Genomic DNA, 26785 nt, shown 5'->3' on the forward strand with positions numbered 1-26785 from the left:
TCTGAAATGCTTTTCAAAAAGGGTCTTCTTTGAGGCTTTTGGCATTTTCCGGAGGTAAGAATAAATGTCCTCCTGCAATATTAGACCTTTTTAGAGTTCTGCGGTCTGGATATTTATTCAGAAGTTGCCGGAGTATAGGGAGGATGGAGGGGTTTAGAAGCGAACGTCCCAGTCCTTCCGCGCCAGAATGACAGGAAAGCCTGATGGAGTAAGAAACTCCTCTCGTGTTCTCTAGCAGCTAGCGTTTTTTTACGATCTGTCACCACGTGCCATTTGGATAGGCGGCAGAATAAAGTGCCAGGTGGTACAAGACTAGAACAGACCGATTCGGTTTGCAGTCCATACAGAGAGTATACAGTACGGATACTGGAAGAAAAAAAAAAGACCTAAGTTAAATAACTCAGAAAGCATTTATAGTAACTTAAGTTGACAATTGCAGTAACATAAGTCGAAGTATACAGTTCCTCCACGGACGTTTCACGTGTCAAGGCTGCAAGATTCAGAAGAAAGCCTCCTTTCACGTAATAAGGTTCCTGGAATATAATAATTATTCCAGAGCAAGAGACGTTTTTCAGGAACATAACCAAATCTATTCCTTGTTCTCAAATCTTCAGAGGAATGTTGACCAATAATTAATATAAATATACTGGAAAAAGCGGCTTCATGGCAACCACCAACCTCCAAAGATGCTTATCTACATGTTCTCCATCGGTCATGTTCATCAAAGCTTTCCCGAGATTGCATTTCAGAGTAAGGATAAGTCACTATACCAGGGGCGGCCAACTCAGCCCTCACAGCCACCAACAGGTCAGGTTTTAACGATATCCCAGCTTTGGCACTGAGGCACCTGTGCCGAAGCTGGGATATCCTAAAACCCTGACCTGTTGATGGCCCTTGAGAACTGGATTTGGCCACCCCTGCACTACACTTTCTGTGTACTTTCAGTGACAACTCTCTCACCAGAGCCTTTTACCATATTGATGGTAGTCCTAGTGGCAGTAACAAACGCACAAACCCAACACCCACCATGTATGTATGTATGTGTGTATAATATATTTCTCAAAAATGAATAGACGATACCGTTCTGTGGCTAACGAAATGCTTTTATTTGTGCGAGCTTTCGAGATACACTGATCTCTTCTTCCGGCGATGTTACATTGAATAAAGCAGGCAAGGGTTTACTTAAACAGTGCATTCGAATGTTATCTGTGACTGACACTGTACACCCCCCCTGTGTAGTATGCGACGAAAAATAAAAGGAAGTAAAAAGATTGAGAACAGCGAAGCAGCCACGAGGACCGTGGGTATGATATGGGCCATGATCGAGGCCATTCCAGGGGCGTTTGCATAGAGAATTGTTCCAGAATCGGGACAAGCGGCAGTCATCACTGGGCAACATATGTCTTTTTTTTTACAAGCTCAAGAACAACGTGAAATGGTGCCTGACCATGAGATGTAAAGAGAATTTCTTCACCTAGATATAGTAAGGTTTTAAGGTACAGACACAGACCTTCAGGAAAAAAACAAATTCTATTTCTTCTAGACCAAATATCGACGCACAATTATTCCCTTTCAATTGTTCACATCAGTTACTACTGATGCGGAGCAGTATATATTACTCCGTAGTAGCAATGGAAGTTGCTCTGAGGCACTCACACACGATCCGGATGGTCCCCATGCGAGATGAAAAACTGGGGTTCCCCAAAATAGTGACAAATGATAGGCTTTATTAATACGTACAAAAAGTGGTGAACAGACTAGTCCTCCCACGCGTTTCACGCAGAATATGCGTTTTCTCAAGGAGTTTTACTCTGCAGAAATGCTATACAACAACACTGACGGGAGGAACCAGAACACAACCGTATATCCGCCAAAAGTAAGACTCTGCGGTGGCACAGTCTTGCAAAAGAAAAACAGACGGATTGCCACAGTTTTGCCATAATTAGACCAGGCAGAAATTGCCATTTTTGACCAGCAAAAAAATGTTCCCTCCGGTTTTGTACGACACAGCCGGCCAAATATGCTATGACAGAATACTGCTAATACGAAAGTTCTATTTTCATGCAGTCTACTTATTTTTGACCTTTTCCATTGAACATTTTGTGTTCTATCGATTTCATTCTGGTCTCGGTGATGTCGTTTGATACATTTCACTTATACAATTCTCTGGCTGAATGCAGCACATTACATTTCGGAGCATTGCAGTGACAATGAAACCTCCCTGTAGCGAAATAACTTCCAATCCTAGTGTTTGTGAAAAAGAACATGGAGATTACGTGCCCGGACAGGGACTCCGTTATTGAGACTCAAACCTGATTTGTTTGCAGTAAAGTTCCGTTCGGACACGGCGTTCTCGTCTCCATTCTGCTTTTTTTTAGACTTCCAAAAAAGACGCAAAAGGCTGTACTGAAAAAGCTGTGTAACGCGGCAGGTATAAGGTTATAGGGGTCCATGTTAAAATGGATATGAAGCAAAAGGTGACACTGCTCATTTGCATGTCATTACCCAGAATCCCTGGCTGCAGTGGAAGCGGTGCATGCTGGGTGATGATGGTGAAGAGCAGGACTGCAGAGCTGTCTGAGACGTGTGAATGTGCTCACAAGTGATATATAAGATCCAGTAACTAGCAATATTGGTCCAAAACACCGGGAACAGCGACAATCCATTCACTGGAGTAAATTTACAAGCATGTGTAGACTATTTAACTACATATTAATTATCTTAAATTTGGCCTAACATTGGTTTCTTATCTCTTGTGCAATTACTGAATGTAGCAAATAGGTTTGGTGTGCTTGTCTGCGTTATTGAAATTAATGAGCTTTTGGCATTGCTTTCATTATTGGTATCTATTAAGGGAACTGAGCTTAATGTCGTTGTAGATTTGTTTTTTTTTTGCTGACTTCACTAGTAGATGTTGGATTTACATTCTTTTTCAATTATTTGTTGAATTATACTGCAACTAAAAATACCACTTGTGAGCCGATTCACACGTCTCAGACAGGTCTGCAACCCTGCCTTTCCCCAATATCGCTTAGCATTCAGTGCTTCCACTGCAGCCAGGGATTGTGGGAAATGACATGCAAATGAGCAGTGTCACCATTTTGCTTTATATCCATTTTAACATGAATTACATTCCACACACCACCATACATAATAGTAAACATCAGTATATTTGTTAATTTCTCTGACATTAAAATGCCTTCACCCCTCCCCCCCCCCCCCATTCTGTCCTTGCAATCGTAACTAAGCCGGCCGTATTCACGTCTCTCCATTAAAATAGTTACATCTTTGGGTTTAAAATTATTGTCTGGTTTGAAGCTGTTAGAATTTTTTACACAGTGCAACCTTTAGGCTGAGTCCAGAGTCAGCGGTGACGCTCGGCAGTGAGCCCCTGCAGCCGCAATGAGAGCGGCTTTAGCTGGGGCTCGCGCACGCTTCCGTGGCATGCACGCAGGCGTGCGGAGGCGTAGGTCTTATATAATTTTTAGTTTTTCGCGCTCACGGGAGCGCAGGGCCGGTCACGTGAGCGGTTCGCCCAATGAGGACAAACCAGCTCCGTGACGTCACTGGCCCGACCCCCGACACGCCCCCGGACGGCGCGAGAACTAAGGCCAGGGAGAGCACCCGCTTTCCCTCAGCCTCAGCGCGCCTCCGCACGGCTGCAGTCTCTATGGACTCAGCCTTATTCAGTAGGGGATTTGGGGCGACCTTATCTTAGATCTGTTGGCCAATCATGGATCTGCATATTCATTTTTAGGCTGAGGAAAGCAGTACAGATCATACCGTTTGCTTTTTATTGTATATCTTTCCACACAAACCAGGCCCAACATTGTTCTAAAAACTTGAAAAAGTCCAATAATTTGGCTAAAAAATGGTGATCTGTGGCGAGACGGCAAAGTAAATCCTTTTTTGATTATTATTATTATTATTTATTATTATTATTTATTATTATTATTTATTATTATTATTATTATTACCTAGAGAACCTTTATGCTGCACTCATTTTTTTGACCCCCTTGGGAGCAATACTGTGCATATTATGAAAGCTTGTTCCATGTTTTTGGGTGATCCAGTTTAGTCCCTATCTTTCCGGATACATTAAGGCTTGAACACTTTGTTGCCAGATTGCAATCGGAGATGAAGCAAGTCCCACGGGTGCTGTGCGACACTGCACCTTAAAGCGGCAATCCAAGCGGGGCCACTGTTTTTTTTTATTTTTTGGTTATAATTTTTTTTTGCATAGCATTGACGCAGGGGGTTTCTGAAGCTGAACCCTATTAATTTCATCTCCAGTAACCCCCTGCTTCCATAGATACCCCCATAGGGGGGCTAGTAGTTGCTCCGGCTGAGCTAGCTGGGGTTCACGTAATGGCTGCTTTTCAAAGCTCCTCCTGGCCAATAGGAAGCAGTGACGTCATCCGGTGCGGCTTCCCTTTGGCTTATGTTACCGGGGGCTTTAAACTTGCAGGAGATACCGGCATCCCCTTCAGAGTTAAATATCTCGGGGAGCAGGGGGTCCCCAGAGCTGAAATAAATGGGGTTCAGCTCCGGTAACCCCCTGCCTCAATCCTGTGCTAATGATTATTTTTTGTTTTAAATGACCCGCTTGGATTGTTCCTTTAATTCAGGGGCGCACAAACTTTATTTGAGGCGCCCCCCCCCCCCCCGCCTGTTCTCCTCAGAGCGCCCCCACCTTACCTCACGCGGCGTCATGTGACACAGCGTTGCCATGCCGACGCCTGACATCAAGCTTCTGAACCACGGTAAGTGTAGTTGCAGAGGCCTCGCGCAGTCCCCTGGCATTTAATTTAAATGTCTTGGGGGAGAGCGCGGGACCTCTGCAACCGCCCGCGCCCCCCAGTTTGAGCACCGCTGCTTTAATTAGTCTGCTGTACTCTTTGATTTTTTTTTTTTTTTAAAACATTATTTTTCTCACTACATTTTAATTTAAGCTGCAGGTTCCTGTTTTCTGTGGAGAAATTTGTGTATAAAGTTCAAGTAACGCAAACAGGTGTCTGCTCTGGCCATGTGTTTAATGGAAATTTGCCACCGGCAAAGTGCTATTTTTAACCAGCCTTGTTTTTGTGTTCGTTTTTATCTTCTTTCATATGTGAAAACGAAATGCAAAGAGGGGGAGGGGTGGGGAGTATCGCGCAGATCCTCGGAAGCTCGATTTTACTGCCCAAAACTCATTTACCTAAATAAATGATGGTGCCTTCAAGCACAGGGGCCGCCGGAGAGGATTGTAATTGTTATGGAAATATACGCATGATGTTTATAGTCGCCGTACAAATTCTCAATAGATCGGTTCGGCACAACCACACAGGAAGGTAGCCGTATACGTCACCCTGGGAACGAGTCCCAGATACGGCACTGAAAGGAGCAATTTGTGTGTTTTTTATCATTTTTTAAAAACTAAGGATTGAAGCAGGAAGTCTCTGGAGAAGCAGGGGGTCTCCAAAGGGGTGCCGGTATCGGCAAACGTTTAAAGCTCCCGCGTCACGTGGGTCCAATTGGCCAGCGGAGCGTGGGAACTTTGGAACTTCGGCATTACGTGATCCCAGCTAGCGGAGCGGCTATCGGCACCCCCTACAGAGGTATATATCTCTGGGGGTCCCTGTTGCTGACATCAATGGGGTTCAGCTTTGGGGACCACCTGCTTCACTCCTATGTTAAATAAGGCTTGCCTCTAGATTCTTTAATTTTCTACGACGATTGATAAGCACATCTCCAAACTACTTCTATGCTGTGTCAAGAATGTGATGACATGCGTAAGCCGTGGGTTTTAATTACTGCAAATGCTGATTCATGTAGTTGCCATAGAGTTCTGGTTGCATAATAAGTGATGTGGTCACCATGATGTGTAGGATATAGTAAAACTTCAGGTGACACATTAAAGCTGCAGTTCAGGCAATATCCTGCATGTGTGTTTTTAATAAATCAGTTCTGTAGTAAGAAAAAATACTTTTAGCATTTTCTGTTTTTTAAAAAACAACTTTGAAAGACCAATTTTCTTGTATTCTATTTTAACAGCCATTTGCTAAGGCACTGCCCCTTCATGTCCTGTCACAAGCCCTGGCACACCCCTCTGTCAGCACTGCCCTCCCTCTAGCACATGTCAGTGCAGGAGTGCTCATGAATATTCATGAGCTTCCACTGCCAGTCAAGCAGATTATAAACAAATCCCAGCTTTTAATATGTCACCAAATTTCGACCTATCAATACATGGAAAACGAATTGACGGGCAGCTATACAGTTCTTTAGCTAATTAGAGATTGCCCACATAAAACTATTGAAGTAAAGAAATAAATGTAAAAAAAAAAAAAAAAAAAGACTGAACTGCAGCTTTAATACAAAGTTATAGTTCCTGTATTGGTCCTACAAACGTGTAGAACTGTTGCATGGTGGGATGCACTTTGTGGGTTAACCGTACAGCAGTTGGAGACCTGTGGGGGTTTCGAAAGCTTTTGTACACTTTTTTCATTTATGCCTACGGAGAATTCTCTTGTTGATCCATTACAAAGGTGTGTGTGTGTGTGTGTGTGTGTGTGTGTGTGTACACACAGTTATCCCCTGGACCTAGAACGAGCTATCTCCAGGTCCTGTGACCCCCTGATTCTCAAGATACTGCAGAAGGTAGCGCCGGTACTGTCCCATCCAGGGGAAACCAATTGTCGAGCTTTATATAATTACGGCACGAGGTCCAATATGCAGCAATGACGTCTGTCACGACGGGTGTTTAAATATAAAGAAGTACCAGTGACCCCTTTCCTGATAAGTATATCGGGGACCAGCGTGTTCTGCCGCTGAAATTTAAAAGGCTTCTGCTCTGGGGATCCCTTGCTTCCATCCACATATTAATTCAGGGGTGCTCAACTTTGTCCTCAAGATCCCACCCTCCCCCCCCCCCCCCCAACAGGTCAGGGTTTGAGGATATCCCAGCTTTAGCAGTGATGACACTGAAGCAGTGAGCCACTGATTGAGCCACTTGTGCTGAAGCTGGGATATCCTTAAAACCTGACCGGGAGGGGGACAGGGGGGTTCTTAAGTACTAGAGTTGAGCACCCCTGTGTTTAATAGGCGATAAAAAGGAAAGGGGGGGGGGTGGGCACATAGGGGGGAGCTGCTCCTTTGTCGTGTATGTTAGATATACGTTGTGTCAAATGTAAAAGGTTAACTTCTGTGCAATATAGACTAGTAGAATTTATTTATATAGCGCTAACAATATACGCAGTGCTTTACAAAATGACAGTACAACGTAAATAAATGATAAGCAACGGGGATAAGTGCAACAGGTAAATGACAACATAGGGCAAAGGGAGACCCTACCCCGAAGAGCTTACAATCTAAGTAGTATGTTGGGGAGGCTTACACACAAAGTAGGAGTAAAAGTGTGGACGGAGGGGAGGCGCACCAGGAGTTCATAGCAAAGGTGTAAATATTTTAATGAGATGCTGCATTTAAAAGTTGGGTTTTCAGCTGGGCTTTGAATGTGGAAAGTGAAGGTGCTTGTCGAATATTGAGTGGAAGCGTTCCACTGGTTGGGAGACATTAGACACGGGAAAGGGCTGTATAGGTAAAAGGTGCAAAGATGAGACCACCTTGGGTTGGGCGTAAGAGACAGGTTTTGAGTTTAACGAGAGGTGAGATATATGGAGGTGTAGAGGAGTGGAGAGCCTTAAAAGTAAGGAGGAGAATGTTGTAGTTTTAATATGGAAATGAATAGGAAGCCAGCAGAGAGAGCTCAGGAGGTCGGAAGCAGATCTGCGTCTAGAAGAGCAGGAGATGATCCGGGCAGCAGCATTTTGAATGAAGTGGGAGGCCTGATAAACATATACTTCAGGGATGTTATAGAGACAGTTATACGCAAGTCTTCTTACTGGTTCATATTGCAACTTGGTGATATTCTTCTAGTTAAAGGTGCTGTAAAAACAGCAACAAAATGTGAAGGCCCCTGACATGAATTCAGAAGCTAATAGAACTAGATCCGTTTTCTGGCATTGCAGGGATGTACAGTACTGGGCGCTCACGATGCTGCGTTTGAAGTGGGTGACCCAAGTCTGGGCACACCACTTCGGCCACGTTGGGCCTGTTGCAATCACTGGGACAGGGATTTGCGCCTTCAAATACGATCTGTAAAATGGTGCATACACCGAACATGGGATAACGTGACCTGCCTTGGGTCTGTTGGGACACGCAAAGACTGGCACAGATGTGCGGAAACAAAAAACTATGCATTAAAAAGACGAAATCCAGAAGGGGGGTAAATGTTGGCAGCAGCAGAGCTCAAACCTGTACAAACTGTAAGGTAATGCTCTGGTAAAGTGTAAAGCATTGAAACATTGCTCATACGTTGCTGGCTGCAGGACTGATATGGGTCCAAGTAGGGCACCTACTGTGTTTAACATGGAAGGTGGCGCAGCGTAATGACGCACACGCGGATATTAGTCTGCAGTGCTCTCTGTCAATTGATATTTGTGCAGTGACTGTGGGTTCTGCTTCTGTGCGTGACTGGAAATTTTAAGCTGTTTGTTTGTGTGTGTGTGTGTGTGTCACTTATGATGAAATAATGTCTGCATTTATTGGTTTGGGGTCCCAATGGAGCCTTTTTCAAGTGTATAGGCAGGCAGACTGCACCCATTTTTTAAAATTATTTCCTTAGTGTGTGTGTGTTTTAAAAACATAAAAATACAACAATAATTTGACCCACATCCATGTGAAGTGTGATGTACACCGTTTCTTATGTAATACGCTACTTTCTGGTTTAAAGCATGCATATTTGAAACTAAATGGTTAAAACATTACTCCTTTTATTATCAACGGTGTGTGTTGCCATATGCAATGAGGCTGCATAAATCTGGGCCCTTTTATAAGCCATATTGGTGAAACCTGCACGCATGAAATATACAAGAGCAGTTTGTTTTTACAGATTAAAAACGGTGCAGTCTCCTGGCAAGAAGCATACACACACTGTGATGTGCATTCACAATAGGGCATCGGGATGTGTTTGTTGTTTCTCTAACCACATTTATTTTTTTCATAATGGGGATTACAGCAACTCTTGCTGAAAGAATCACGCCCTGTGAGGCAGAAAATAACAGCACATTGTGTAACAGATCAATAAGCACACAGATGTGAACTGGACCGTTGTCTGATGTGATGGAACATATCTGCATATCGCTGGTTTTCTTTGCCTTGCACCTGACAGCGTGCCATTTGTTTCTGTTTTTTTCGGGGGTTTATTTAATTACATTTTTTCTCTCTCAATATTTTTCCATTTCCCCCCCCAAAAAATCTGTGTTTTTCAGTGTTCATATAAAGGGTGTCCACGCTAAGAAGCACAATATATTTACTTTCAACATGTCCGTGCCTCTCTTGGGATGGACACACGGTACATCGTGTGTGTGTGTGTGTGTGTGTGTGTGTGTGTGTGTGTGTGTGTGTGTGTATATATATATATATATATATATATATATAGTTTATTTTATGGGTGTTACTTATCTACAGGTCAGTTTTACTTATGTGCAGTGCACAAAACATCCTTTTATTTGAATTTTATGTGAATCCTAGTGTTAAACTTGATGGACCTACAGTAGCATGGTCTGGTTGTGCCGAAATGCGTAGAGGAACGGGCATCTACTGGCCGTCCTTCTGAAGGACCCCGCAGTTATGTCATCCAGCGGCATTGAAGCTTTCTGCCAGTTTTAGGGTAGCAGAGCCGGCCAACCATCGCCGGCTGAATTTAAAGCTGCAGAAGAAGCTGCATTGCGTTTACATTTTTATTTTTAATTACATATTTTTGAAGCAGGGGGTCTCCAGAGCTGAGCCCTATTAATTTCGGCTCCATGGACCCCCTGCTTCCAGACGTACTTGCCGTTGTACGGTATCTGTGTGCATTTTAAATGTGCGGGCCAATAGGAAGCTGCAAGGGATGACATCCCAGGTTCCTTGGCCCACGATACATTTAAACAACGCCATTATGTTAGCCACACAATTTCCTGGCTGCGGGGATACCGGCACCCCTGTGGAGGCAAGTATCTCTGGTACCAGGGGGTCCCTGGACACAAAATTAATACAGTTCAGGTCCGGAGACCCCCTGCTACAATCCTGAAATTAACACACAAAAAAAGCCGCAATGCAGCCTGTTCTGCTGTTTCTAATTCTTTGTTTTCGCTGGTCTTTATTGGTTTTAACCAAAATTAAACAAAGCCCTAAACCTCTAAATATAATACAGCTTTGGTAAATGGGGTTTATTACGGAGCAGCTTAGTAGGGCAGAGGAATGAAATGGTGTTTTTGGTTCTTCCAAACACGAGCAGTTTTGTTGTTCCTGTGCCGTTTTGGCTGGTCATACTTGGTTCAGCCATCTCCATTAAAATGAGCTTATTCAGATGCCAGAGAGAGATTGAAACCCAAATACTAAAGTAGATATCTATGAATGAAATACACGAAAGCACTTGCACGGCTATTTTCATTACATTGTATACAGGTGGTCAAAGTTAAACATTTAGAGTTGTTTTCAACAAGCGTTGGTCATAAAAATGGGCTGATCACTAGGAAACTTTCTGGTATGGAAATCGGAAGCGGCACTCCTGAGCTCCCCAACCCTGATTGTTCCAGAGTATAACTTTCCTAGGTTGTCTTGATTTCACATTCATTTCCTGGATAATCGTACCGCGGCTCAGTTAAATGTACAATGCAAATTTACGAGGGATTTTGGAAATGCGCGTTTGTGATATCAGACGCTGGGAGGCCCATTTTGCACACGTGAAGTGTCTAAATAGTATGTGTAATGCAGGGGTCTAGGACACCGTCATGTGTTATATACTCTTAAAAAACAAACAAAACATTTATGACTATATAGAGAGTTTTCAAAGTACTATGTTTGAATGGCACGTTATTAACCTTTCAGTGCTGAAAGGGTTAATACAGGCATACCCCGCATTAACGTACGCAATGGGACCGGAGCATGTATGTAAAGCGAAAATGTACTTAAAGTGAAGCACTACCTTTTCCCACTTATCGATGCATGTACTGTACTGCAATCGTCATATACGTGCATAACTGATGTAAATAACACATGTGTAACAGGCTCTATAGTCTCCCCGCTTGCGCAAAGCTTCGGTACAGGCACGGAGCCGGTATTGCTTTTCAGGACGTGATGACAGGCGCATGCGTGAGCTGTTGTTTGACTATTGGGCGATATGTACTTACTCGCGAGTGTACTTAAAGTGAGTGTACTTAAAGCGAGGTATGCCTGTAATTTGCCATTCAAATGTAATACTCTGATTGCGGTGTGTGAACATTCGTGTTCAGCCCCCCAAAAAGTCCCTCTCCGCCTTGTATGGACCTCTTTTATTTTATCCGAAATAACACTATCTCCCAACAGATCCTATGTTCCATACAAAACTAACCCGGACTTGGGAGGACTTGTACCGTTCAACAACACCTTATTGGCATAAATAATCAATTTCTTCCATCTGGGTTTAAATAAGGTGCTCCGGATCGATCATGCCTCTGTTTAAGAAAAGTCACTTGAATATCATTAATGTTTGAGTCCTGTATTAACCTGATTTCAGTAGAAATAGCCGTGTTAGTCCAGTTACGATGGTGCAGAGTAAATGAGGACTTCAGTATCGGGTGATACCTTATTAGGACTAACGATTGATATTATAAGACACGCTTTGGAGACTTCTACTCTCTTCCTCAGGTCATCGATACGCAATAATGTCCTGTAATGAAGGAGCGCAGGCGGCTCAGTGAGTAAAGACTCTGACACTGCAAACAATGACACTGAGTTGTGACCTTTGACAAGTCACTTCATCTCCCTGTGCTTCGGACACCGAAATGATTGTAAAATCATGTGGGCAGGGGCTGTCTCTGTAACATTACTGTGTGCTGCGTATCGCGCGCTGTACTGTAACTGGGACGCGCTTTGTGTCCCATTGGGAGAAATGCGCTGTATGAAAAAGTGTATTATTTAATTACCAAAATAATTGTAAAATGCTGTTATTTTCTGAATAATTGCATCTATTGCTCAGCTGTACATGATTGAACATTTGACTTGGGTTTCTAATTTGTTAAATATTTCCTGGTCAGCGGTTATCAATCTTAGGCCTCAGCTGTAGTGGGTGCAACGGAGTGCATGGGGTCACGCACGCCTGTCGGCCGAGCGATCTGTGGCCTGACATCCACAGCGACGGGGAGGTTGTGGCTGTGACATCACGAGGCTGGTTCCCCCTCATTGGCTGAACCGCTCACGTGACCCGGCCGGCGTGCGACAAAACCAAACCCTGGTCTCCTGCAAAAACCGCCATGCTTCCTCGCGCGCTCTTTGGCCTGCCTCATAGAGGTGCGGCCTGTTGCTCGTGGTCGCTCACACTATGGACGTGGCCTTATTGCGTCAAGGAGCGGCTCAGTGAGCAAATGCACTGATTCTGAAAGCAAGCAGGGAAAGCCTGGTTCAAATCCCGGTGTCACCATGTGACCTTGGACACGCCACTTTTTATCTTTGTGTGTCTCAGGCACCAGAAAAATAGTTGAGCTCTACGGTGCAGGGACTTGTGCAGAAATTCTGTGTACACAGTTTGCGCTATACATGGAAACTATTATTTACTTCCATAGGAAACATGAAAGGTTTATCACTTCTTTTTATATTACCCTCCGATCACCCTTTCACCTCTATTCCAGTTATTTATCATAGTTTTGTATTAAATACCTTTTTATTTTGTTAATATTCCACCTTTTTAATCTTTGCTTTGTAAGTCGGAGGGTTGCAGAATGCCACTTTGTAGGATCATGTGACGTTCTCTCGGTGTTTGCCAGTGTTGTTCAATTCAAGTTTAAAAAAAGCTGCGAGCGAAGTATATTCCGTGGTATTTCTTTGTGCTGTTTGGAGTTTGGCGTTAGGGCTATTAAAGATATCAGGTGACAGAAAAAAATATTAAAAATGCAGTTAGGTCTCATCGGACTGGTTTTTATGGAATTCTGTATATCAAACCCGGAACCTTCAGGTGCGTAGGACAATATCCCAATATATCCTTCTTGTGACAATGTTGTACTTTTTCCTCCTAGCAACATGTGTAGTTCAAGCTGTTCCTTTCACACATTTAATTTGAGGTGACAGCAAATTCATTATCTCCAGCTCATTTCTGGAGATCATATGGTGTTATCATTCACATGTGATGCACCTACTACCAAGCCCACATTTTTACACGCACACACGCACGCACGCACATACACACGCACATATATACACACACATACACACGCACATATATACACGCACATATATACACACACATATATACACACTCACACACACACACATATATATATATATACACACACACACATAACTGACTGACTCCAGTTGGTCACTCCTTGATTAGTATGTCTACTAATTCAAACATACCTGAGTTTATCCGCAATGCAGCCCGGCTATCACTCCGATCAGTGTGAGCATGCCAGACAGGTGACCTGCATGAGCAATTAGAATATACATTTTATTACATTTCAAGAGATTTCAATGATTCATATTTAAATATTAAATGTAATTTTGCGCTGCCTTTAATTTTCCTCGCCACAGATCGCTGCCCTTGAATGATGTTGTGGTGCGGCCAGCTATCATTGGGAATCCCAACGCGATTTGGCAGGTAGCTCTATCTACCACTGCAATGCACAGTGGCCATTTTCTCTGACACAGATCCATGAAGTGAACTTGCACCCATTCTGCATTCGGCCCAAACGAAGGCTTGACATGTTTATTATTCTGCTGCCTTTTGGTTCTGCACCATGGTATATAAGATGTTAGGTGGGGTATTACACCCGAGCCAGAAGTCAATGGTCAGTACCACCGGATCGCATCGCAGCTTGATGAATCCTGGCCATAATTGTCTCCGGATAGTCTTGCTCTCACAGCCCAGCATTATTCTGCCACACATAGAGGTGACTGTAGGAGACAGACCTTCTACAAGCACTAAAGATGCAGGGCTTCATGGGAAATTGTTTGTAGTTGCAATGATGGCACCATACAATACAGAAAAGTCTAGCGATATACAGCATTTCAGGCAATTGTGCAAACTATTGGCCATGCATGTTTTTTTTTATCTGATGAAAAAATGTCTGTGAAAGCACAAGGCTGTGTAAGCTTTAGGCAGTAACCTTTTTATGGGGATTTACATCTGCCTTACAGCACCACTGATGAAAGGGCTTGCACATTGTACAAAGTATTGTGTTCTCAGCCAGTTCCCAGAGTATGACCCTGTTCTTTAGTACTTGTTTACACATCGGCAAGCTGTGGGGAAAATGCCAGCTGGTTATTGAACCACCAGGAGATTCTAGGAACCAACTACTGGTATTCTTTTCTGTGAAAGGCTAGTGAAGCCTGTAGGTGAAATGTTATTCTTGTTTTTCATTCCTTGTTTTACTGCTCATGATTATAAATTCACATCTTAAAATCCAACAGCTACAGTCCTATACAATCCCTAACAATTTTAGTCTGGAGGAAACCAGATGTTTTAGTAAGCAATGAGTAATGACCAACTCCCATCATTTGTCAAAGTACTTTTCAGGAACACAATGGGAATTTATACCAGTAACTTTGCAGTACAGACATTGTGAGATAACGGGTTACTTTGTTTTTTTTCCTGAATACTTCTACGCTCATTTTTTCTAATACTTCTACGCACATTCAATGTTTGTCTGTTACGGTTAAAGATGGGAGAATCCGCCCAAATCCGCTAACCGTATTTTCTCGCGTTTTCAACCCAAAATCCGTTTCGCGCTGTAAAATCCACAAATTAATTTGGTCAGTTTTAATCTGTGCGGATTCATGAAAAACAGCCATTGGATAAAACCCATTGACGAATTTTTAGTATCCAATCTGAGGGTTCGTCAATCCGTCGATGGGTTGCATAATCTGCGGAGTGTATTGGTAATAATGAAAAATCCGCAAAACGCGAATCGCCTTGATCCACTGATATCCACGGACCAAAGGAACCGGACGATCTGCCCCAAAAATGTGACTACCTCTAGTTAGGATGCTGAATAATAGACCCTTTTAGCCATGGTTTGGAGAAAGAGGGGATTCCTCAGACTATATGGTTAATGTTCCTAGCTGCAGAGGACTGCGTCATTCAGATGAAATGCTTTTGTGCAGATTGTACAGTTGACATTCAACAGCCACACATTTCATGCGCAAATAGTGTGTAAACGGCACCCAACTTACTGTGTTTTTATTACTGTATTACGCCATATGTCTGAAATAAGTGCTGGCTTCAGGCAACGTCGTCTTGCTTTGTTTTTAGTTCTTGGATATGAGACGCATGAAAGGACTTCAGGAATGATATGGCCATGTTTGAACCTTTGAGAGGATATAGGAAGAATGTACCAGTCTTTTTTTTTTAGGTGAATTGTGCTATAATTCCTGATGCATACATACAATTCCAATCCCGGACCTCTTCTATTTCAGTGCAGAGCGACGTCTGCAATGTTATCTTTCATTTTGTTGTAAATTATTTAAATACGATTTACCTTTTCTACCAGCCCCGGCTGTTGATAAAGCCATTCTCTCTTTTGCCGATCACGAATAATACATTTTTCATATAGCTTTATGGGACTCTGAGCGCGTCACAATTACAGTACAGCGCACGGTACGCAGCGCACTGGAATTTTACAGGCACAGTCCCTGCCCAGATGAGCTTACCATCTATGATTTTGGTGCCTGAGGCACAAGGAGATAGTGACTTACCCAAGGTTACAAGGAGCCGACACCGGGATTTGTCATACTTATCATTGTTTACAGAGTGGGTGTCTTTACTCACTGAGCCGCTCCTCTCATGAAGACACTCATCCATGTTTGACCATTATTAAACAAAATGTTTTGACAATGAAAGATTGGTTCCTTACAGTATCTGAATGTAAATGGCTAGCACTCTCCTTTGAAATGTATAGCAATCTGATTTGAGCAAAGAAGGTATTAAACTTTCACTTATTGTGCTGCTCCCAGCCTAGTGAAATGGAAGTGACCTGTATAGTAATGGCAGGCTACCAATTCAAATTTGACTTGAATCCAGGAATGCTGGTAGAATTGAATTTAAAGGTACAATTCCATTTTTTCTGCTCAGAGCATAACCGACATACCCCGCTTTAAGGACACTCACTTTAAATACACTCGCGAGTAAGGACATATCGCCCAATAGCCAAACGGCAGCTCACGTATGCGCCTGTCAGCACGTCCTGAACAGTAATACCGGCTCCCTATTTGTACCGAAGCTGTGCGCAAGCGCGGAGACTATAGAGCGTGTTACAAATGCGTTATTTATATCAGTTATGCACGTATATGACAATTGCAGAACAATACATGCATCGACAAGTGGAAAAATGGTAGTGCTTCATTTTCGAACAGTGTCCTGTCCTGGAGAACATGCATATTTGTATGTGAACACACATTTGTATGTATCATGTAAAAACGGCCAGTTGACTAGCTCTAGCGTTCTATTTTGGTGCTGGATAGGAAGTAAGTAGAATGTGTTACTGTGATTGTGTGACACTTAATGTTGGGCTTTTCATAGTTGGTCTTTAATTGCTCCCAAACACGACTATACATGATAAAACTGTAACAAATGTTATAGCAAAGTGGTATTCCAATATATGCTACAGAAATTTCACTGCCCTAATGGAGCCTTGTCCGGAAGAAATCCATTGTGTAGAATGGCTTCAAAAGCATTATCATAATCCCATGCCCCAATTGTCTTCTTGTAACTAAATAGGCGGTGACCCAACTGTATGGTTTATCCCTTGATCATGGTCACAAGAGCAGATCAGTTTCTGGGTCACAGAGTCAGTGTTGACACAGGGCCTGCCCTTCTCGGTCTGTTAAACTCTTGAACTTTGTGAAAGATGTCTGCATATACAGCAGGCATTTGCTTATTGGGGTCCATCTTACAATGGATATGAAGCAAAAGGTGACACTGCATGCTTATTTGCATGTCATTTCCCAGAATCCCTGGCTGCAGTGGAAGAATTGCATGCTAAGAGAGAGTGGTGAAAAGCAGGGTTGCAGACCTGTGTGGGACACGTGAATGTGCTCCCAAGTGATCTTTTTATTTGCCGTAAACTGTATGATGGAGGTTTGGCACTTTTTTACTCACCATAGCTGATATAATGTGTGGTTGAAAGATTTCCGTAACTTAACATTTTGTTGATTTATGACCTGCTCAGCAAACGTTGCTCTCTTAACTGCTTCAGTACGGCCTGAAATATAGGAGCCATGTTGGGCTGCTGCCCTACAACTACATCACATGTCTCTTGGGATTCAAGGGGGGGTGGAGGGGGTGACACGCCTGCCACATCCCGTTTCAAATTATTTTGTGGGGGGTGGGGGGTCACACCCCTTTGAAGCCCACAACCTTCCTGGTGTCCAGTGAATTAACTCTACAGCTGCCTTTTAATGGAGGAGTGATTTGAATTGGGAGCAACCCCCTGTGCTTTGTGGTGTCTAGGAAGCATGAAAACTCTCCTTGATTGAAATGATAGAACACCCCCACACACCCCCTTTGACCTTGGGGATGTGGCAGCAGAATGACCCTGGTCACCAGTGGTGCAAAGGAGAAGCAGAACTCCACTGTTCCTCTCTTGCTGGCTTCTGTCCGTGTGTTGGAGCAGAGATAGAGTTTGGCTTAGGGATGGGGTTGGGGTTAGAAATGGGGTTATAGTTTTTAATAAGGTTAGGAATTAGTGTTGGGTTAGGGTTAGAATTTGTAATATTTTGTTTGTGTAGGGATAGGGTTAATTTGGGGTGAAGGTTGGGTAAATGTGTTGTTGTAGGGATCGGGTTAATATTTCGGGTTGGATTAGTGTGTTGAGGGATTGCTGCTTTAACCAATCTCCGGATGGTTCTGCGGCGATGAACTGTGTTCCTTTTAGCTTAGGGTACTTCTGGTTTCTGAGATTTTACCGGGGTAGTTACCTGTGTTCTTACCTGTAGAATACATGTCATTGCAGCTTACTATTGCCTGCCGGACCTGAAACATTTGGCAACTGTTTTGGTTTCTCTTCAGGGACGTTTAGGACAAGTAACTACACAATTTGGCTCCAAAGGACTCGCTGGTTTTAGTGAAAAAACAAACCGTAAATGTTAGAAACTGTGGTTGCTGGTTAAATGTTTTGGGGAAAGGTTATTTAGGTTAACGTTTTAGAGTCATAGATTCTGTATTTTTTTTAAATTTTGATATACAGTGTATTGGGTTTATTTTTCCCGTTGGCTTAGAATTCTGATTGTGGTTAAAATGAGAAATGTGTAGGACTGTGGTTTGTTCTGTACATTGGATTTGGGTTCTTGTAAGCATTTTAGTTTTCGGATAAGGATCAGAGGAGAAATCGGGGTCTGTCGTAACCCCCTTTTTCATAAATGTTGTCTTCCCTGCATTTGCAAGGCCAAAATCCAGATATTAACCTAGAATATTTAGTGATGTGTGATATTTTTTCTTCCCTCCATTCCCTCTCCTCCCCTAAGACTGTCCAGTTCTTAGGTGTGTAACATTCCCAGGTTGTCTTGATTTCACATTGATTTCCTGGGTAAATGTACGATGCAGGTTGAGTGATTATGGAAATGCGCGTTCCTGATGTTATCAGACTGGGATTCCCATTTTGTACAGGCGAAGTGTCTTAATATGGTACACTTGTAATCGAGAGACCTAGGAGAAGAAAAGGATGCCTCGCACACATACATGGCAATGCTACAAAGGGATACACTTAGAAATATATAATTGTTTATTTCATACCATTTTTTATATCGTGTATGCATGCTTTCATTGCGTCTTCTGTATATCGGGACGCATGCTTTCATTGCGTCTTCTGTATATCGGGGCGCATGCTTTCATTGCGTCTTCTGTATATCGGGACGCATGCTTTCATTGCGTCTTCTGTATATCGGGGCGCATGCTTTCATTGCGTGTTCTGTATATCGGGACGCATGCTTTCACTGTGTCTTCTGTATATCGGGACGCATGCTTTCATTGCGTCTTCTGTATATCGGGACGTATGCGTTCATTGCGTCTTCTGTATATCGGGACGCATGCTTTCATTGCGTGTTCTGTATATCGGGACGCGTGCTTTCATTGCGTCTTCTGTATATCGGGACGCGTGCTTTCATTGCGTCTTCTTTATATCGGGACGCATGCTTTGACTGCTTCTGTATATACATTATTTAAACATGCCTTTTTTGTCTTGTATCCGATTTTGTGCATCATAAGTTGCCAAATCCTGGAAATGATTTTATGTTAATTAGTCTTGTATATGCCCATCTATATGCCCATCTGTAACTTGTGTATTGGTAAAAAAACAAATCTGTACACATTTTTTTTAAGAGGCTTGTGTAGGATACAGGAATGGGGGAGGAGGGGTGGGGGACATATTGATAGATTTAATGTATGTTTCTGATAAATAAGAGAAACTAGTTACTATTTACTGGGCTTTATTTAATTTGACATCAATATGCATTTTTTGTTTGTTTGAGAAAAACAGATGAAACGTGCCCAGAAAACCAAAAACCACAGGCAGTAATGCAGCATGAGAATCTGACAAACACAAACATCTACAATTGACGACGTTTGGAGCATTATCGTTACTGGGAATTTAATACCTGTTAGTGTTAACAAACACACTCCGCAGAAGTGAAAACCACTGCAATTACTCTCTTTATTGTCGTTGAGTAATGTTGTCATTTGTTTTGCAGCATTGCAAATTTAGGTCAGAAACCCTACAAATCTAAAGTTACAATCTTCTAGTTTAATGCTGAGTTTTCTTTTACCGTTTAGCTACCAAAATGCCCTTTATTGCTTCCTATTGACGTGTGTGTGTATATATTATGCACACGATCTCTCCCTCCCCCAAAAATCTACTCACCACCTAGTTCCCCGCCTTAAAAATAAAAAAAAAAGGCCATTGAATAAATTCCTAGTAAGAACTAATAACATTTCACACAATAGTTTATTGTATTACATTTATACTTGACTACAATTAGTGCTTGTTACATAGGTGTGTGTATCGGATGACCTCCCTAATCTAGAAAAAAGCCAGATATGAATGACTAGTTTCCTGAACCCCTTAACCAGTGTCTGGATGCTCCCTCTTCGCAATTTTCTAAAGCAGCAATCCCGCCTGGGATCTTACCTGATCCGCAGTCCCTCAATGTCTAGGTACCCTCATTCCCGCAATGTTATACATTGGAGGGGAGGTGTTCCCTACCTGTCTTCTGGGTTAGGGGGGAGGGGGGGGGGGTTCCGATGTCTCCTATGTGAAGCTTGAAAGTCAGATCTGGACAGAGTGTGAGAGAGAGACAGAGGGGAGGGGGAGACACACACAGGGAGTGACTGACTTTGGGGGGTACTTCTGGTGTCCTGCTCTCCCTCACACACACACTCTCTCTCTCCCCCACACATACACACTTTCTCTCCCCCACACATACACACACACTCTCTCTCCCCCACACACATTCTCTCCCCCCCACACACACATTCTCTCCCCTCCACACACACATTCTCTCCCCCCCACACACACACATTCTCCCCCCCACACACACTCTCTCCCCCCACACACACTCTCTCCCCCCCACACACACTCTCTCCCCCCCACACACTCTCTCTCCCCCCCCACACACTCTCCCCCCACACACAGACACACTCTCTCCCCCCCACACACACTCTCTCCCCCCCACACACACTCTCTCCCCCCCACACACACTCTCTCCCCCCCACACACACACTCCCCCCCCACACACACACTCCCCCCCACACACTCCCCCCCCCACACACACACTCTCCCCCCCACACACACACTCTCTCCCCCCACACACACACTCTCTCCCCCCCACACACTCTCCCCCCCCACACACACTCTCTCCCCCACACACACACACTCTCCCCCCCACACACTCTCTTCCCTCCCCCCACACTCTCTTCCCCCCCCCCACACACTCCCTCCCCCCCACACACACACTCTCTCCCCCCCCCACACACACTCTCTCCCCCCCCACACACACTCTCTCCCCCCCCCACACACTCTCCCCCCCCACACTCTCTCCCCCCCCTCACACACTCTCTCCCCCACACACACTCTCTCCCCCCCACACACACTCCCCCCCCACACACACTCTCCCACACACACACTCTCTCCCCCCCACACACACACTCTCTCCCCCCCACACACACTCTCTCCCCCCCACACACACTCTCTCCCCCCCACACACACACTCTCTCCCCCCCACACACACACTCTCTCCCCCCCACACACACTCTCTCCCCCCCCACACACACTCTCTCCCCCCCACACACACACTCTCTCCCCCCCACACACACACTCTCTCCCCCCCCACACACACACTCTCCCCCCCCCCACACACACACTCTCTCCCCCCCCACACACACTCTCCCCCCCCACACACACTCTCCCCCCCCCCCCCCCCACACACACACACACACACACACACTCTCTCCCATACAGACACACACACACGCTCGCTCAAACTCACAAAGTGGAGTACGGATGCGAGGGGAGGGAGGCGGAGGAGAAGAAGAGAGGAAAGGCCAGTGATCTGAGCAGGTGGCTCCCTCCACCCACCGGGTGCCAACCATCCCGACCGCGCACTGCCCTGCTCCTGTCTCCCACCCCGCGCGGACGACCAGGGGGAAGGGAGCGCTGGGTGGCAATGGAGTGCATTGTCCCCTCCCGCCCCTGGGGCTGAAGGGGACACCGCGCGTGCAGCCGCCAGAAGACGGAGGGGCATTCAGCAGCCTCTGTCCCATGCTGAGCTTCCGACAGGCCTCCTTCTCATGCCGCCACGTTTCAGAAGCAGGACGCGCTGATGTCAGAGAGGCCTGTCGACGAGGGATAGAGTGATTCAGGCTGAAACTGCTGCTAAGGGAGAGCTGGGGCCTGGCCATGAGGGTGGGCTTGGCCAGAGGTCGTGCCCAACTTGCAGGGCTGACCGGGCCCCCCGACTCACCGGGCCCGGGACACCAACCCCGGCAGACCCACCCTGTTGGCGGCCCTGGACGTACTGCTTCGGCGGGTGGGAGAAATAAGATTAATGTTGTATATTTTGGTAGTCATTTCAAAAAGTAGAGGTGCATTTGATAAAGGACAATATAAAAAATGATTAAATATTTACACCAGTTACTTTAGCTTCTTGCATTAGAAATACATTTTTCTACAGGGGTATGATTTATTTTTATTTTTTTGAAATCTCGCTCCTTCTCTCCTCCTCTTACACATTGCCAATCTGTTTAGCTGCACCTACTAGAATGTGTTACAGTTTAATACGGAGGTACAGCAGTGGAATACATAACTTGGAAGCTTGGATTATTTCCATAGCAACTGGTACAGTACTTGGAAGTGACCTTTGGATTCCTCCTCTATTTCTATCCACCCCAGGCGTATTATTTAAATGTAGTTTTGTGGCCAAAATTGAATGGTGATAAATGATCCGCTTTAAAAAGATGGGAAAATGTACACGCCGGATATTTCACACTGCATACCAGAATACATCCTTAGATCTTTCGATGATGGGATTTCCATATGTCTACAATGGGTACTGTGCAATATATAACACTGCAATGAAAATACCTGTACATACACTCAATATATATTGTATGTGTTTGGGTGACGTCCTGGAGAAGAGAGGGCATTCAGTTTGGTTAATTGTGTTTTGTAATGGATTGCAGCCGTAGTCCTGTTTCCTAAAGAGATTGCTTTGGATTAACGAAGAATGAATATATTTACACGGTAACACTGATAAATGTAACAAGTCTTCCGATAATATTAATAAGGCTTCAGTATTATAATTGATTCTTTCTGCTACTTGTAATTTATTTACTATACACCTCATGCATCGACCGTGGGCTCTTGCAGACGCACTTACCAGAACACCCTCTTCCTGTCTCTGTACGTTCTTTCTACTTACTAATTCGATTGTAAGCTCTTCGGGGCAGGGACTCCTTTTTCTTAATGTTACATTTGTCCCCAGCACCTATTCCCATTATGTGTTATGTCCCATATTATGTCTCTTGCATCATTGCTGTGAAGCGCTATATAATTAAAGATATACATACATGTATGTTTTGGTGTATTCACTTAATGACGGATATACAGTTAAGGCACCAGGAATGTGAACACACTTGCTCTAGTTTGCGCTTTTACAGTCAGGTCACACATTGAGACAATTGAGTACCACACTAAACCCACCACACTAATAAGCACTGCAGCGCCCGTCAGAACCTGACACAGGATTTGGTTGCACTTTTGACCAGGATGTGGGCTGAAAGTGGGGGTAGTATGATGCGAACCATGTGACAGGAGGGGGATTTTGGAGCTGAATTCTTGACTTCAAGATGATATCGTCTTCAGGTGAAGGGGAACTTCCTTAATGCAACCAAGGGAAGGGGTTCCACGTGTCCTCCACGTGTCCGTGCCCACACTGCATCACACACTGCATCACACACTGCGTCACACACTGCGTCACACACTGCGTCACACACTGCATCACACACTGCATCACACACTGTGTCACTTTAGGCACACACGCCGTAAGCATTGCATGGCATAAAGAAAATAGTTGGCTGTTTTTACCATCGTCGGTGCACGCTTGGGTTTATCCATGAAGTAATTGTGCAAATACTTGTATTACTCATTTTGCTTTTTACTGTTACTCATTCACAAGTGTACTGAGAAAATGCTGTTTGGGTTTTGCAGGTGGTGTCGCTTTAACTGCTGTAACAAACCTACCTTCAGAATTTGTGAGATTATACGGGTTTTCTCTGGTAAGTACATCCTTTCACATTGCTGTATTCAAGGAAGGATGCTCAAATCCCGCCCCCCCCCATCTCCCCCCCCCATCTCTCCCCCCCATCTCCTCCCCCATCTGCCCCCCCATCTCCCCCCCACACACACCCTGCAACAAGTCAAGTTCTCAGGATATCCCAGCTTCAGCACACATGGCTCAATCTTTGATAGCCCCTGATTGTGCCACCTGTGCTGAAGCAGGGACTGATTTAGCCACCGGTGCTTCAGGGATATCCCGAAAACCTGATCTGTTGGGGGGGGGGGGGGGGTGTATTGTGGACTTCAGTTGAGCCCCCCTCTGTATTAGAGTATCGATGTTTACAAAATCTGCACATGGTGGCAGAATTGATCATTGCATATGGTGTCTGTGGCTTGATTGGTGATTTAGTTTTTTTTAATCTTGGTGTGGGGAATTGATTTTACCTGCTGTAAAATGGCTTTAACTGATTGTTTTGCACATGCTTTGCACATTCAGCTGTCATTAGATGCACAGAGAATTGATATAACGTCCGTATCGTCTGAAAACCAGGGTTGGCCATCCCCTGTCCTTAAGGGCCAGCAACAGGTCATGTTTTAAGGATATCCCTGCTTCAGCACAGGTGGCTGTCAATGACAGAGCCATCTGTGCTGAAGCAGGGATAGCTCTAAAATCTGACCCTTTGGTGGCCCTGGAGGGCTGAAGTTGATTTAAAGTGGCGGAGGAGGTGCTACATTTTAGAACAATGCACAGTTCTACATGGGGGAAAATGGCTTTCTATAGTCCTGCATCAGAGCAGCAGTAACGTTGGGTACACGTAGATTAATGTTCAGTAAAGCCAAATTTATAGTAAAGGTAACATGATTTTTACCGCACTCCCTTATTTTTTGGGTGGATGTAGTTTTCTTCTGTAAGGTGCAGGCGTTGTTGAAGGGATCTCACTTCTGCCGCGTAGCTACAGTGAAAGGTAGAAATCTTCATTTGCTGATTAACAATGTACTTGCATTATCACTCTGAAAATAAACAAATGAAACAACAATGTCTTGTAACGAGACTTTCTTAGAACAGTGCGGCAACTGAACATTTTGACCTCGTACAGCAAGTTAAGAATTTATTTTGACACTGACCTAACCAATCCTTGGATTAAGTCTCTAATGATTGTGTTAAAATACTTAACTGACATTATTTGTTACGTCTATTTACTTCATTTTTTAACTTGCGTACCTCTAAAACCAACTAACCAAAACTGCTTTAACTTTGTGGTTATAAAGTTGAATCCAGAATAACTACAAACCTGCCAAATACTTGTTCAGATGGAGATTTCCCATTCTTTATATACAAGAAAGTGGGGGAAGCATCCACAATGCAGCCAAGGGAAGGTCCCATGTGCTCTGTCCATGATTTCTCATTAAAAATAATGGCAACCTGTAACTACAGTGGTCGGGCCTTTGTGACAAATTTTACGTTTCTATAATCAACTAGCAGAGCGGTTATATTGCTGTTGGCGGGGCTGGAAAACCCCACTCGTCCAGGAGCAGTTAAAAATTGTGTGTCCTCGACTGTGACAGGATGTCTTTAAAAGCCGAGCTGTCAATCACCGCTCTGCTTGCCGAACCTGCGTCCCATAATGCTTTGCACTACACAAGGCGTTCTGTGGCAGGTAGACCTGTGATTGACGGCTCTGCCTCTGAAAACGTTCTACACCTTCCCCTAGTGGAGAGGCGGTTTCCTGCGCTACAGGTAGGTGACCTTCCAGCGTAGCTCTGTGTGCTTCCCCCATCACTTGAATGTTTAATTCCTAGAGTTGTAGACGTGTGATTTTGGTTTCGGATTGTGGTTTCAGATTGTGTTTTCAGTTGTGAAAATACTCCATGTGCTTAATTGGAAAATTTTACTTTGCTGATTCATAGCTTTTTTTCCCCCCCACTATTTATATTTAGGGAACAACCATCGTTTGCTGGGAACTCATGGTTTAAGTGGGCATAAAGATGAGTATAAGCAGTGATGAGGTTAACTTCCTGGTATACAGATACTTGCAGGAGTCGGGTGAGTGGTATAATGGAACATTTTCTGTAATATATCTTTTTTTCTTTCTTTAACTTAGGCCCAGATTTACTAAATGGTGCTTTTCGTGGGTGCCCATTTGAGTTTCCTAAATGGATGCGAAAGGCACAGGAATATTGGCTTATTTTACAAAACATTAAATAGGAGTGACACCAGTAGAAGTGACTCAAAGTCTGGGCCATTATTTCTATGATGATTGGTAGCAGAATGGCTAATTATGGTTTGTAATGAGTAATTTCGTAGTGTTTTTAAATATTCTTTAATATTAATGTGGTGAACAGCAAATGCGCAGGATATTTAAACTCCATTTACATGCATGGGAAATATTTGCTTTTTAAACTTGGCTATATATATATATTTTGTAAGGAATATTTATTTGATCTAGCTCCAAACGCCTTTCCTTGCACAATTTTCTATTTTGCACGCACGCCAAATCGTGATAGTCCAATTATTACACTACTAATAGTGTTAATGTGCAAACACTCATAACCTATTACACTACTACTAATAGTGTTAATGTGCAAACACACTCATAACCAGTATACACATGTAAATCGTAGGCCAGATAAATGAACATTCGAAGAATGTCACTATAAATGTGAAGTGTTCTGGTGGAAAATAACCGAGATCTGAAGACTTGGCTTCTTTCAGGATGCCCCACATCCAAAACCGAATCTAAAACTAGAATGGGAAACGCATGCCCCGTAGTGCACAATAGTAAAAAAAACTATTTTTAATAAAGTGCCAAAGATAGTGATTATAAATAAGCATTGTGAGATCAAATCAGTCTCCAGCCAGTATGCCCGACGGAATCCGGGATCACAGTGGAGAGCTGTTGATGGTACAAAGATTTCTGATAGCCCCATAGAGATGGAATAATGGGGATGCCTCAGTTTCTCGAGGA

General features: G+C 43.9%; 1 protein-coding gene across 4 annotated transcripts in view; it reads left to right on the top strand.

The window, feature by feature from the left end:
* The window catches only part of TBL1XR1 (TBL1X/Y related 1), a 102235-nt gene that overhangs the window by 54846 nt on the left and 20604 nt on the right, over nucleotides 1–26785 (top strand). For 3 of the 4 annotated variants that reach the window (XM_075570753.1, XM_075570752.1, XM_075570754.1), the window contains exons 3-4: nucleotides 23751–23818; nucleotides 25758–25863. In XM_075570753.1, coding sequence (XP_075426868.1) covers nucleotides 25806–25863 — 58 coding nt within the window. In that variant the 5' untranslated portion in view covers nucleotides 23751–23818; nucleotides 25758–25805. Of the gene's footprint in view, nucleotides 1–23750; nucleotides 23819–25757; nucleotides 25864–25921; nucleotides 26102–26785 lie in introns of all 4 variants that reach the window. The other variant, XM_075570755.1, reaches the window with a different exon arrangement.

This window comes from Ascaphus truei, chromosome 14, assembly GCF_040206685.1.
Source record: "Ascaphus truei isolate aAscTru1 chromosome 14, aAscTru1.hap1, whole genome shotgun sequence".
In the NCBI taxonomy this organism is placed as follows: domain Eukaryota; kingdom Metazoa; phylum Chordata; class Amphibia; order Anura; family Ascaphidae; genus Ascaphus; species Ascaphus truei.